Source organism: Ptychodera flava, chromosome 22 (assembly GCF_041260155.1).
Source record: "Ptychodera flava strain L36383 chromosome 22, AS_Pfla_20210202, whole genome shotgun sequence".
Classification (NCBI taxonomy): Eukaryota; Metazoa; Hemichordata; class Enteropneusta; family Ptychoderidae; genus Ptychodera; species Ptychodera flava.
The window spans coordinates 26,764,184-26,778,936 of record NC_091949.1 but is presented as its reverse complement, the minus strand read 5'-3'; the positions used below and the strand labels follow the sequence as shown (position 1 = coordinate 26,778,936).

Here is a 14,753-nt window from a genome sequence, read left to right as displayed (position 1 = left end):
TTTTTGGGGGTGACTCACAGGCCCGAGGGGTTAAAGACGTATGCTGTTGCCCTAATGGCCAGTCAATATGTGTTTTGTAACACACCTCATCCGTAGTCATACATAAGAACGTACCATACACAAAAGTTGTCGCATGTAAGCTATATGATGTAATATGTTGGAGTGGTTCAGCAAGAAAAAGTTTTTGCCGACAGGGTCGCAATACTTTTGCAAAACGTTCAATGCACCTTTGATTATCGTCTTCGTTCGTTTCGAGTCCTTGTTTGAAACCAGAGCATTCAGTTCTTCTTCAGAAAGTAGGATAAACCGAGAAATTTCTCGACTATCGTTTCGCTCGTCCGCAGACGGCATCTTTGTTTACATTCCAGTTCGCGCATGCGCCAATGTTTTTTTGACGTCAGCGGGCATCATTTTTCGGAACTGATGCCTGGCAGGCAACAGTTCCGACAAATGATGCCTGATGACGTCGTTTACGTGGATCAGCACAAAAAGAACGCATCCCACGTGACTGTCAATTGGCGAATTAGAACACAGACTGCGGATGAGGTGTGTTACAATGTTCTATACTCTATATGCCCATTCAGTGCTGTGATTCGCCAGAACAAGACACATGAAGATGAAATAGATAATTTTTTCCATTAAATGTCTTTACAGCGTATGAATTCGAAAATAGAGTTATCAATTTACAAGGTAGTTGGCCATGAATTAGTGCCTAAAACTATAGGCCACGATTCGCGTCTTGTAGTGGGATGGTGAAAGACCTAGCTAAGAGCACGCTACATACCCGAGAGCCGAGAGCCCCTAGTCCAAACATCGGGCCACGACATGGCATGAAAGCAAATACTTAAGTTTATGCAATGCAGCGTTTCCTTAGCTAAGTGAGAGTCAATAAAGAATATTTAAACACGCGGTGAGTACCAAACTACAGTTCCATCACAAACCCTCCAAAAGTAATAACTAAAACTTCTGTTAGGCCAACGTTGAGATACAATAGTAAGGCAACATGGAGAATTCTTTCCATGGCTCTTTACGAATTGTTTTCCCAGAAAAATACTCTAACGGTCCTCGTAATTTCATTGGTAGTTCGATTTTTAACTGAAACATCAGATAAACAAAAGCATTTTTGGCGTTTATCAGTTAAGGCATTGTCTTTTGCCGAGAGCTGATAAATAAATTCTGTATGCGTTTAAGGGCTTACTCAGGTTGGTAAAATGGTGTTTAAAATTCCACAGTAGTATTATTGAACAACATTGGTGCCGAAACCTTCCAAATCTAACTGCTTTATATGTCACCTTCAAATACATTTAAAGATAAGTTGTAAAATATAATATACACAGTAAGCTCAGAAAATCAGAATGACGCTGGTGTAATCAGTTTAACAAATTGTATAGTCACAGTAAAACCATTGAACAATAGTTTGACAATACGAACAGTTATTTAGCATTTTGAATGACACAAAGACAACCCGTATGAGTCACTCGATTTGAGGACAATGCCCGAAAAATCGAGAAGGTGACTCTTTCACTTGAGAGTCCCTACCCCTATATAATAGTAGTATACAATAAAAAAGAACAAAGGCTCGGCGGCCTAAGATTTGTTTGAGGAAAAAGACGTGCTTCGCAAAGTGAACCTATTAGCTTTTCAGCTCACATTTTACCTAAGGAAACTTGAAATGTCTGTCTTCAATTATCACAAATTTTTGATGTAGGGAAGCAGTAGGACATAAATTTGCCCACATCTTCAATAAAAGGACAAAATTTCTTCAGAGAATAAAAAGGAAATCTCGATTATCTAACAAAATGGATCGAGGAAAGTCCATTTTCTCTTCAAAAACAGTTTAAGTGATCATCGATAGGAATGATTTACATCTGGCCAGGAATGACAAATGTATACAATTAAAGTTTTCAAAGTATCAACGGGGGATTAAATTCTGTTTTTCACTCAACATTAGATACAGTAATAGAATGGTTACCCGCTGCTATGATAAGTCTTTGTTTAGGGGCATTTTAACAAATATATACAAAATCCATTCAGTTATTGCCGCTGCATATGTAGCTCAGAGGTAAACCCGTGATCATTAGCGTGAAAGCCCAATTCTAAGTACAAAACATTCCAATTTCGTTGAAGTACACTCGGACTTACCAAAGTTGTGTTAGGTAACTAAGATACTGCAAGCAAACTTTATCAAAGAGAGTTTATAGTCGTCAGACCATGTGACGAGATCTGGCCAATCACTGCGTGGCGTCGATGATTCACTGGAAACCTTTCCGGATAAAGGGAATTCCCCGATAGGCAAGATATTTGCACTAGCTGTCTGTTTTAGCTTTCAGTATACGTTTGTCTGGTCACTGGTCTCATTATAATCTCTAGTTTGAGTGGTTTTTAGTCACCAACATTTTCATACTTTCGCGACATAGGCTATTTAACAAGTGTGAAAATCATGTGCGACACTGATACCAAATATACGGCCCTCGAAAGCGAACAACAGCAAGCTCTTCTTAAAGTGTTTGAGCCTCTCCTCAAGGTTCGTCTGATACCAACGACAATGCTGCTTCACTTAACAGAAATGTTTACTATTGGTAAGTCTTTACATGGACTATGAAGGTTCCGTTCTATGGGCTTAGATTGTTTCTCTTTATCCAGGGAAATAATGGGTGTACAATTGATATAATATTATCGTCGCTATACGCACACGTACATTCGCGATCTACCGACCATACACTGTTACAAATAATGTAGTGCTGTGTATATCTTTCTTTCAGAACAACATGATACAACTGTGTGCATCTTTGCACACTTGCAGTATACAAATGTGTATACCATGCGTAGATCTTCGCCAGAACAACGTATATGAACGTTAGCCATCGTATACTATCACATAATACTTAGCTAGGATCAAGGTTCGATTATGGGGTCAAGGATCATTGGTCAAGAGGTCGATCGTCTGACGTACAGCTATGGAGGATCGTAACACCGGTTGTACCTATACCATAGAGTAAGGGGAGGGTGGCTGCAGTAGATAGCAGTCAAATGCATGATGGAAACCGCGAGGTCTACTCGAAGAGTGGGTGTATATTTGAAATAGAAATAATATTTAAAAGCTTTATTTTACCTTACTTAATTGGCATTTTCCCATGCTAGCTGTAAGTAGGACAGTTTGCTATCCTTGTAGGGGTGGGGGGGGGAGTCTGAAGGTTTTGGAAAGTATGACTACTTATAGTAAACAACTCCGAGTAACGGGCATTGTGGAAAGAAATTCCTGACAGCCAATAGAGATGAAGATGTAATCGATTTTCTCAAATTTAAATCAAATTATGACCTTTTGTAGTAATACAAATTTAAGTAACAAACATAACCAGGGGTAGCGCTAGGATTTCAAAGTTGGTAGCCACAGATTCCTTGCGTGGCGAATTGGTCATACATCTTGTTAGCCACACACAACTTTTTTACCACACAAAACTTTTGTACAATAAAAAAAAAATTAAGGTCTCATCTTGTTTAAAGTGGGAAAAAAGTGGTAAAATCTACCGTTTCTATCACTCAGAAAACAATAGCTGTATTAGCTGTACATGATATAATTGTCTTCTGTGTCTGAGTTGCGGAAAAGCTATCATAAGGTCTATCGACTCTCGTTGAGTGCACGGCAGCGGGGCAGCCGACCTGATTAAATATTCACGTAAACCACTGACCACTTCTCGGAAAGTTTGCATGAATTACTGGTACTCTCTATTGTTAGGGTGGATGATGTCATTATTTTAGTCCTTATATGGTACTAAACTGGGTTCAAAGGGTAAAGAAAATCTTCATGGCTTGCCGAGTTCGGCACAAAGTAAGTGAGGCTACCCACAATTCCCCTTGATTTGTTCACTCAGACATTGTTTGCTAAAGGTTTTTCAACTTTATCAGTTTCTTAACAATTTTTAACTTACAATATAAGTTCAGGATTATTTGTTAAAACTATGTTCCAAAATTATTGATTATGCTTAAAATTCAAGAGTAAATTGAATGAGAAGTCGATGTTTAGAGGTGCTAAAAATTGCACACTTGTCAAGATAAAGTTATCAGCAACTAAGATGGTCTCATCATACCACCTGTCAGACATGCAAATTTCCTTTGTTACGAACATTAAAAAAATCAATACCCTTTCTTTTGCCAACACAGATGCAACTTATTCCCTTAGTTTCCTTGAAAATATTGTGTATGGCTGTCAAAAATCTATGTCGACAAAATTACGAAATTGCTATCTCCTCCGCGGAAAAGGGATTGATCTTTTCATTATTCACAGTGAGAAATCAGAAAATTATAATGATCAGAACTATGTTGCCAGAATTTTGAAATATGGACCGAGTTGTTCTCTGTACAGAAGAAATTTGCTTCAGCTCAGTGAGTGATCTCCGTGTGTACAGATCATGGAGAATTGTGGGTAGCCTCACTTACTGTGCGGCAATGCGTACCTAAGCTCGACAGAACGCATAGTACACAACCACACTGTCCGAGTATCGTAAACTGACGTGGCGCTGAGAGCGAGAGTATAGTCACATTGATTTCAACACCTCGTCCACCGTGAATTTGACCGGGTCTTTGAGTTTGAGGCCAGTTCGCCACACTTTCATGAGCGTGGCGAACCAAGAAGACATTGTATTCGCCACCCAGCACTTTCTGTCGCATTTTGCGAATGTGGCGAGCGCTAGTGCGACCCCTGGCGCCGCCAGACAACTCAAACAGATGATGATATAATCTGTCTTAGCATCAATATATCTTTCTCAAATAGAATGTGGTCACCGTCTTGGCTATTTGTAGATACTGTTAGCATAGCTATGAATTCAAGACATCGGTCAAAAGTTTTAAAGTGAATTTCAAATTTACCGCTCAAAGTTTAAACCACAGTTATACTAACAAATGTAAATAGTACATGAAGACTATCAAGGAGATGAAAGCCAGTTGCAATCGCAACTTTAATCCTAAATCACTAAACTAATGAACTTAGCTGGCATGAAACGCCATTAAAGAAATATTTTGAAGCTTAAATAATTTAAACGCTCCAGCATGTGTGTTTGTGTGAAGTCTTTTTACAGCTAGATGTGGCATGTATATTCCCACAATTTGAAGTATCATCAGACAGTTCTATTCAATCCAAAATTAACCTCTCTCTCTCTCTCTCTCTCTCTCTCTCTCTCTCTCTCTCTCTCTCTCTCTCTCTCTCTCTCTCTCTCTCTCTCTCTCGTTTACAAACTTCGGCAGAAGAAATAATAGATATAAGAAATGAAGAACTACAAAAGGGCAGGGCTACGGCTGTTCATAGCCTAGTAGAACGTCTACTGAGAAAGTCGGAGGATTATCCAGACTGGTTCAGGGTGTTCATGGATGCCCTGCGTTACTCAGGTTTGAAAAACATTTCCAGCGTCATTTTTAGTAAAAGTTAATTTCATGAACCCTAAAAGATCTTTTTTAAGGCCACAAATCCACCAATTCGAATGAAAAACCTGTAAAAAGCACACACTCACTGAGTGACTGGTAAAAGATTGCATTTTTCTGATGGCAAACTACTAAATTTTGAATACTATGAGCAACCAAAGAAACTCAGCATTAGAGGTAATATATGGGCAATGAAAATGGCAGTTAGGCTTGAATGAGTGAAAGTATCACAGGCAGTCTCAGTGGACACAAGCCTTCGGAATCGAACTGAAAGTTATTCACCAGGGCTTCTAGCTATATAATTTAAACAAAATGTGCCCTCAGTGATTAAGGTGAAACGAGATCCTGTGGAATAATCTTTAATCTTGCTTTTTCATTTCCTATGTATTTATGAAAAAATTACCAATAAATGCAAAAGTGACAATAATGTAATTGGAAAGTACACTTTTGAAATTTTTGGACACAAGTGATGGACTATTCACTTTAACATTCTGTCTTCGCTTTAACCCATGAACACAAGCTAGCCAGGTGGTAAACATTAAATTTGTTACTAGGGTTTACTGCTATGTCTGTGAGCGTTATAGTTTAGCACTCCTCTTGTACAACGAGGTCTGTATGTTTTTCAATTGCTGCAATTTCGAAATGTCATGTCAGTCGTGGGTAATTTACAGTACTGTAATTTGATTGTTCATATCTTTTTCCTTTTTGAAATGAAAACGAAACGAATTGAAATATTGATGATAAGAACAATATGTTTTGGTCATAGACAATGGACATATTGCAGAAATTATTGAGGGCACATGTGTATCTAGCATGGACGAATTGGAAAACTACAAGAGGCACATCGAATTATTTGCACCACATTTGGAAGTGATTAATCCGGCAGAAATTCTACCAGAGCTGACATCAATCCTGAGTGACCATGACAGGGAGCAGATCAAAGCCGACCAAAGGAATCATGGTCCACGTGACGCTGTCTTGACCTTGCTTGACAGACTGGTGAAGAAGACTGGAGATTGGTTCAAAGATTTCCTGCAGGCATTGAGAAGTGTCGGCAGAGATGATTTAGCAAATCTCCTACACCCACAGGCTACTCAAGGGGCGGTCTATCAACAGCAAGGTTGGTGTGAAGTCTTTGTAGATGATTTTATGCCAACCAAAGTTTGCTCTCAGGCAATCATATTAGCAACAGTTTCATCACAATATTAGGCGCTACAAGCAGCGACATTTTATAATGCAGACTATTACCTGTGCAACTTTTAAAGTCGATTGAAGCATTATTCTTTCTTCATGTGCTAGTTTAGTCACTGGCAAAAATATTGTCATGAAAACTTTTCTCGTTTGTTTCATTGAACGGATACTGATTCTTCCCCATTTGTCAACTTTACTGTTTTTCTGTAAATTTCCATTCATTTGCAGTTAATAGTGTTGTGAAAACATTTAGTTACATGTATACTTTCAATGTCGTTTATACTGATTGTATCTACAATGTTAACGTACGTCCCTATAGATGATCTCGTTACCAATACTGGCGGTGGCAGAAGTGATGACAATCGCGTTGAGTCTGGTCAGCAATCGCTCTCACCTGACCGTCCTCCTGCGCAAGCTGTTGACAGCGGTCAAAGAGCGATTCAAGATGGCGATGTTCCGTCGGAGAGTCCAACAACTGTACCGGACGAATCAAAGGTTTCGCCCCGAGGAGAGGCATGCGTGAATGGAAGTGCGGATTACAGTGACAACGGCGAGCCTACCGCTATTCCTCTGGAATCTGCCGAGCAGTTGTTCGAAAGCAAGCCTGCTGCAGCTGTCGAGAACGTAGATGTACCGGTACAGTCAGAGAAAGTTACGCCAGTGTCAAATCTTGATGAAGGTGATACGACACACGAAGAATTCAATGCAGGACAAGGTACAACCGAACTATTAAATACAGATGTCATTGAAGAGAAATCCGACAGGGAGTACAAAGGTATTCTTATTTACACTCCTTATTTTTTTAAATTCTAGCGACATATCCATAAGCATTTTGCAATCTATTTTACAAATGTAATCTATTTCATCTTATCTAATCTACCACCACACTTATTATTTACAGTAATAATCAGTTTAATTTGAGCATTACGTTTCAATAAGTATCAGCAGGTATGTTTATCTTAATGCATGTTTATTTTTTAGAAAAGCCATCTCAACAGTCTGAGGGCGCGATCGGAGAGGACAAAATTGACAATGACCAACTCAAAGCAAGAGCAATCAACCTACGTGCCTACCAAACAGAGTTGGTGGAGCCAGCTTTCAATGGCAAGAATGTGATACTCTTTGCCCCTACTGGCAGCGGAAAAACGGTTATGGCAGTCGCCGTCATGCAATATCACCTACAAGAACATAATACAGGCAAGACTATCATTGAATAAAACTGGGATCTACTTAAATTCTAGAAATAAGTCTTCGCAAGTTTTATAAGACATCTAAGGTTTTCGTCTATAAGGTTCAATTGATGCGAAAGGTGGGCAAGAGGCAACATCTTTTTATTTATAATGGATGGATGACAAAACCCCAGGATTGTTTTTCACATTTTTGTAAATTTTCCACTTATGAAGAGCTAATTATATCGAGAAACATATCAGGATCATTGCAATGGAAAATGTAGTTATATTTATAACGCACAAATTTGACCATTATTGTAAACGTACATTTATTCATTTACATGCAGTTCCCATCTATCTATCTATCTATCTATCTATCTATCTATCTATCTATCTATCTATCTATCTATCTATCTATCTATCTACATAGATGTATAAAGATAAATATATAGATCTGTATAGATCTATGTATCTATCTGTCAATCAATCAATCAATCAATCAATCTATCTATCTATCTATCTATCTATCTATCTATCTATCTATCTATCTATCTATCTATCTATCTATCTATCTATCTATCTATCTATCTATCTATCTATCTATCTATCTATCTATAACACGATTGGAACTAATTTGGGATAATTGGATGTTGAAGTAATGTCGATTTCATCTACAAATGTAACCTTATCTCCTTTTCTGTTTACGTTACGCTCTTGTTTTTACAAGTAATTTGTAATATTGCAATATTCAACTATAGGGCACCTAACGTTTATGAGAAATTTGAAAAATATGAAAATCCAATTATCCCAAATTAGTTCCAATCGTGTTCTATCTATCTATCTATCTAGACAGGCAGACAATCAGAAAGACGGACATAATGACATACGGATAGATACGCGTGTGTTTGTAAGAACAATAATTTTGCGACATCATGATTATAATCCTTGTCTCAAATGATTTTTATCGTTCTAACAGGTACGAGGAAAAAGAGAGTAATGTTTCTCGTAAACCAACGACCATTGGTCGAGCAACAAGAACGTGTATTCAAACATTATCTCGAGCCATTGGGCTACCGAATTATTCAGCTTACCGGCGAAACGCTGACGTATTCATTGAATCAGGTGGTAGAAGCCAGATATGACGTCATCGTATTGACAGCACAGATACTTGAGAATGCACTGGAAGACGGGGACATCAAATCCCTTTCTGTATTCACCATGTTGATATTCGATGAATGCCATCACACACAGGTGAATATATACAGGTGTCATCCATGTTCGCATCTATCAATTTATCCGCCAATCCATCCATCCATCCATCCATCCATCCGCCCACCTCCCCTCCCCTCCATCCATCCAGTAACCCATCAGTCCATCTATCCATCCATCTATCTATCCATCCATTCATGCTTCCATCCTCCATACATCTATCTATCCATCAATCCATAAAAACATACATGTTGATGTACATATATACATATTTCTTGAAGCATAAGCTTAATTGATAATTTTTAGTTAGAAAAAATATTTATTTATATTATCTCCTAAATTACTTACTTTTGACAATGAACTTCAGAGGATTGTGCGGAAAGCCATGACTGACTTGAGTGGTCTAACATCATGTTGTCATGAATATTAAGATGTTGTGATGTGCATTTATCATATTGTTTGAAGCATTAACAATGTTGTTCTAGGAACTTACATTTTTCTCCTGGGCATTTAGCTTGTTGCCGTAGGCGTTTATATGTTGTCCTAGGCATTCAGCATATTATCCAATTTATTTCATACGTTAAATTTCCTTGGATTTCACTATGTTATTAAAGGCATTTAATATGTTGTCCTTCACACATAGCATTTTGCCCTTGGATTTCACTATGTTATTAAAGGCATTCAATATGTTGTTCTTCGCATTCAGGATTTTGTCAGGGGATTTCAATATGTTATTGTGGGGATTCAATATGGTCTCCAGACATTTACTATGTTGTCCTAGGCATTCACTATGTTGTCCTAGGCATTCACTATTTTGTCCTAGGCATGCAGCAATATTGTCCTTTGCACTCACTATGTTGTCCTAGGCATTCACTATGTTGTCCTAGGCATTTACTATGTTGTCCTATGCATTCACTATGTTGTCCTAGGCATTTACTATGTTGTCCTATGCATTTACTATGTGGTCCTAGGCATTCACTATGTTGTCCTGGGCATTCACTATGTTGTCCTAGGCATTCACTATGTTGTCCTAGGCATTCACTATTTTGTCCTAGGCATGCAGCAATATTGTCCTAGGTATTTACTACGGTGTCGTAGGCATTGACCATGTTGTCGTGGGCATTTAGCTTACTGTCCTAGGTATTCAATATGTTGCGCTAGGCATTTGCAATATTGTCCTGGGCATTTAGCATGTTGTCCTGGACATTCACAGCTGGTTTCACTTTACCTTGCCGTTTCAATGTCTGCTATACACACATTTAATGCAAAGAACACATGATTTTTTACCTCACACAAACAAAAGGGTGACACTTTCTCATCAGATTAGACGAGACAAGTACCAGTCGGTCGGTGTGCTCGTTTCTCGAGTAGACTGTCTATGTCATCGGTAGTGACTAACATTTAAATACCGGTGAATGCACCAAACCAGGAATATATTGATTGAACGATCTTTGTTAATGTTACACATAACAATGAATGCCTGGGACAACAAGTTTAATGCGAATGACAACATTTTAAATGCCTAGAACAAAATTGTGAATGTCCAGGGCAATATTGCACAAGACCACATATCTACCCGGGACTACATGATGATTGCCAGGACAACATGTTGAATGCGTAGGACAACAGGTTTAGTGTCAAGAAGAACATTTAAATGCCTACGACAACATTGTAAATGATCAGGACAATATTGGAAATGCCTTGGAGAAACATGCTGAATGCCTAGGACAACATATTAAACGCCAACGACATCATATAAAATACCTAGGACAACATGCTTAATGCCGTGGATAACATACTGAATACCTAGGACAACATATTAAATGCATATGACAACATCATGAACGCCTAGGGCAACATGCTGAAAGCCTAGGACAACATTGTAATGTTAGACCATTTAAGTCAGTCACGGCTTTCCATAGGATTGTGCATATTGGTTAGTCAAACGAAAAATCTCTTTGATTGCGACTTTGTTCCTGTCATTTTTATCATATCTCCAGGGCAAGACTAGCTTCAACAGGATAATGGGAAGGTACCGTGATATGAAGCTGGAAAGACCAGAAGAACCACGACCACAGGTGAGTTCCCATCTTCGTCGGTCGCGGAGAATGTGTTTGAACCATGTAAAATCCAATTTTTAAGACGGTTAGATGCAGCATTTCATAATAGTCATCAAAAAGGTAAATTTAGATTTCGACAATTTCTTATGTTTCGTTTGCTACACAGATAATTGGTTTGACGGCATCCATAGGTGTTGGCAAAGCAGCAAACGAATCTGGTGCCCGCGATCATATATTACAAATATGTGCTAATTTGGATGTTGAGATGATCTCAAAGGTTGTAGAATATAAAAACGAACTCAGCAAATATTCTCCTCTTCCACATGAAGGTAAGTTTTTACAATGTCTTGTGGGAATTTACATCCATATTTCAAGTATTGATATCTAATTCACCAAAAGATAACTGCACTGCACCAACACAGCTTATTTTGCTCTAAATTACGTTTTACAAATATTCATTCAATTTTAATTAATTTGTTAACCCAAGATGAAAAAACTGGCAGGGTTCACAGTTTAGCTTGTCAAGCAGTAAGTTGTAAGTTGCGTGATAAAGAAGTGTTAATTTATGCAAATGTATGCGAATCACCAGATTTCCTGGTTCCTCTTTTCTCCCAATTTCAAAATTTCCAAGAATTTACCTGCACTCTGGCTGGGTCAAATTTTCTGAAATGTTTTTAAATTATATTCTTAAATGCTATGTAACAAAACAACTATTTTATTTGACAACGAAGTTCTTACATGTTGAATAGAGCAATTTAATTTTGCTAATCATGTTTTTAATCACTTTTTGAGTATCAGTCTTTCAACCCAAGCCATTTTAGAGTGAGGATAGATAATGCAAAATAAAATAATAGTTTTTTCTACACATGTTCTTGTTTCAAGTGAATATCACATTTCAGAAATAGTATCACGTTTTTGACTTAAATTTAAGTTTATCATTAATAGTCGCGCCAGCGGCTTACTGACTACGCATGCGCTTATTCATAATATACTATGCGAGTAACCGGAAGTGTACCCTTCTTTCATGGGCGCCGCCATGTTTTTTTTTTTGAGTACTCGTAAATAAACAAATACGAAACAAATTACTATGATATAACATGCCTTTTATAAAATATACCTCTTTTATTAGCCAGTAATGTTATTATACACCTTGTCGCTGATACAAGTATCGTTGATATAGATAAACGGAGAAAACTGTCGTGCATATGAACGGGGGCATACGCAAAGAATGCTGGGATTGAATTATAGAAGAGCGCCCCCTGTGTCAATAATTAGATTCAAAAATTGCAAGTTTTTAGACGGAACGCTATAGTTTTCAGCTTGCAAGTGGAAGGTGGGCAGTGCGGTTACCATTGCAATGATAATTATTGCATAATACGTCCCTTGTTTAACGCAATAGGCTGTTATCATTGTAAAAATTGCCAATTTTTGTCCAAAATTTTTACACGCTACAGAAAATCTATACCTGCCTTGCTGCAGGGTTTGACGTCGTGTAAGTACGTGAACTGCTTTCATCAGAGGGAAACTGGGCATAGTTGTCATATAAACGTTTATGAAGTAACAATTACAGTTTATCATGAATCAATACAAATAACATTGCCAATCTTAACCCCTGGCGCGACACCAAGGGCTGACCCCTATATAATATTACCAAAATTGAATATACACCCTCTTCATACTTAGAGTATAACATTGCTACATACTAAACTTGAGATTCTCTGCTTTTTGAAAATGAACAGTATGAGAGAGTCTCTTTGTCATCTTAGATGAGAAATATTCCTTTGAAAAAACTGTGTTGGACACATGCAGCTGTACATTAATAAAGGACATTGTACATAGTAAATTTGCGTTCTGTTTGAAGACTACTGAGCATATTAGGTATTGCGATCTTCAGAACAATAGTAATAAGTAACTATTTAATAATTTTGGAGTCCATGAAAGCCTTTCATTTTGTATCACATCCACATTAAGATGTTTCGTGTTTTCTTCCTGTGCCATTACAGATATTTTGGGTACTCCTGGGAGGCAAAATGATACTTTTGGGAAGGAATTGAATGAAATCATGTCAATAATTGAGACAGAGATGGAAAGCTCTAAAGGTAAGTCAAAATTTACTGTAAGTCCCGCACCGAAACGTCTCAAGGGATACTACTGATGCTCAGAGGTCGCGAATATCAAACTTTCGTGTACAGATAGAAATATGTAAAAGCCCGTAAGCGGTAAAGGTTATTCTGCATAGGTCAAAAATATGAAAAGGTATTCTCCATCGAACTTTCTCGATAAGTTAAGAGACAAGAAAGGCGGCACTACCTGAAACTTGTAAATTATCCAGTGTAAGACGCTTTAAAGTAGAATGCCTAAATCATGAAAAAATCAATCTGCTATATGAAATATTACTTTTTACAAACAAACTTAGTGCTTAATGAAAACACAACCGGTACCATCACCACCTCCACCTCCACCCTGATGGTCACTTACTAATGCACATCGATGCAGAAGTATCTGTGGCTCATATAAGCCGAGAGAAATATATACTTCAAGAAATTGCTCAAAACTTTCAAAGAGCTGGGTACAGCGGTTCCGCGGACAGGTTTGTTGGTCTGCACTTGACCTGGATGGAATTCTCTTTATTTTAAGCAGCACAGGCGTTGCACTGATACGATTTTTGAAAGACTTTTCCTGAAGAAAACAGGACAAGTTGTTTATCAAATGACGTTACAATGATGTCATACGCTAAATAAATAAAACACACACAGCATTCGTTGAGTAAGTATTCACGCCATGATTTATGCCGGGCTAGAACTAAACATGCCGCTCATAAATGCTGAATAGTAATGTGCAATATTTGTACCTTGATTTAGGTGTCAAGGAGCATAAAGACCTTCTTAAAGAGACTGAGAAGAGGCCTATCGAGCGTGGTTCTCTGTTGTACGAGCAATGGCTGGTCAAACTGTGCAAGCATGCCATAGTTCTTCTCGACGACAAGAACGTGAGAAGATTCTTTACCACGTGTTCCGACCATCTTCGGGTGAGGACAATTACACCTCATTTGTATAAAGTTCAACATCGTAAATGATATTCTCTGTTTATGTATTGTGGTGTTACGTCTATGGGAAACAACTGTCTTTCTAGTCCCCATGGACACCGTCAGGGGGGACTTATAGGTTTGGTCATGTCCGTGCGTGCGTCCGTTCACGCAGATATCTCAGAGATGCCTGGAGCGATTTCATTCAAACTTGGTACAAGGATTAGGCCTACTTCATATGTCATACATATGCACGTCGATTTGTTTGTGATACGATCAAATATTGCTGCTGTGTGGCCATTTTACTTTTTTTTCCATGTACAGAGCCATAACTCAGACATGTTTCAACCAATTTTATTGAAAGTTGGTAAATGACATTGGCCTATGTCATACATATGCACGTCAATTTGTTTCACGACATGATCCAATATGGCCGCATGGCGGCCATTTTGTTACAATTTCTTTCATGTCCTTAGCCATAACTCAGGCATGTCTCAACCGATTTTATTCAAAGTTGGTACAAGGACATTGACCTATGTCATACATATGCACATTGATTTGTTTTGTGATATGATCCAAAATGGGTGCCATGCGGCCATTTTGTTACGATTTTTTTCATTTACAGAGCTATAACTCAGGCATATCTCAACCGATTTTATTGAAAGTTGGTACAAATACATTTAA

At 38.0% G+C, this 14,753-nt stretch overlaps 1 protein-coding gene across 2 annotated transcripts in view; it reads left to right on the top strand.

Moving 5' to 3' along the window:
* The first annotated feature begins 2,290 nt into the window (after positions 1-2,290).
* The window catches only part of LOC139123070 (antiviral innate immune response receptor RIG-I-like), a 28,994-nt gene continuing 16,531 nt past the window's right edge, over positions 2,291-14,753 (top strand). The window contains exons 1-10 of one of the 2 annotated variants that reach the window (XM_070689047.1): positions 2,291-2,579; positions 5,242-5,382; positions 6,182-6,535; positions 6,926-7,381; positions 7,588-7,803; positions 8,752-9,026; positions 10,985-11,062; positions 11,211-11,373; positions 13,048-13,143; positions 13,906-14,072. In XM_070689047.1, the coding sequence (XP_070545148.1) occupies positions 2,441-2,579; positions 5,242-5,382; positions 6,182-6,535; positions 6,926-7,381; positions 7,588-7,803; positions 8,752-9,026; positions 10,985-11,062; positions 11,211-11,373; positions 13,048-13,143; positions 13,906-14,072 (2,085 nt within the window). In that variant the 5' untranslated portion in view covers positions 2,291-2,440. Of the gene's footprint in view, positions 2,580-5,241; positions 5,383-6,181; positions 6,536-6,925; positions 7,382-7,587; positions 7,804-8,751; positions 9,027-10,984; positions 11,063-11,210; positions 11,374-13,047; positions 13,144-13,905; positions 14,155-14,753 lie in introns of those variants that run through there. The other variant, XM_070689046.1, reaches the window with a different exon arrangement.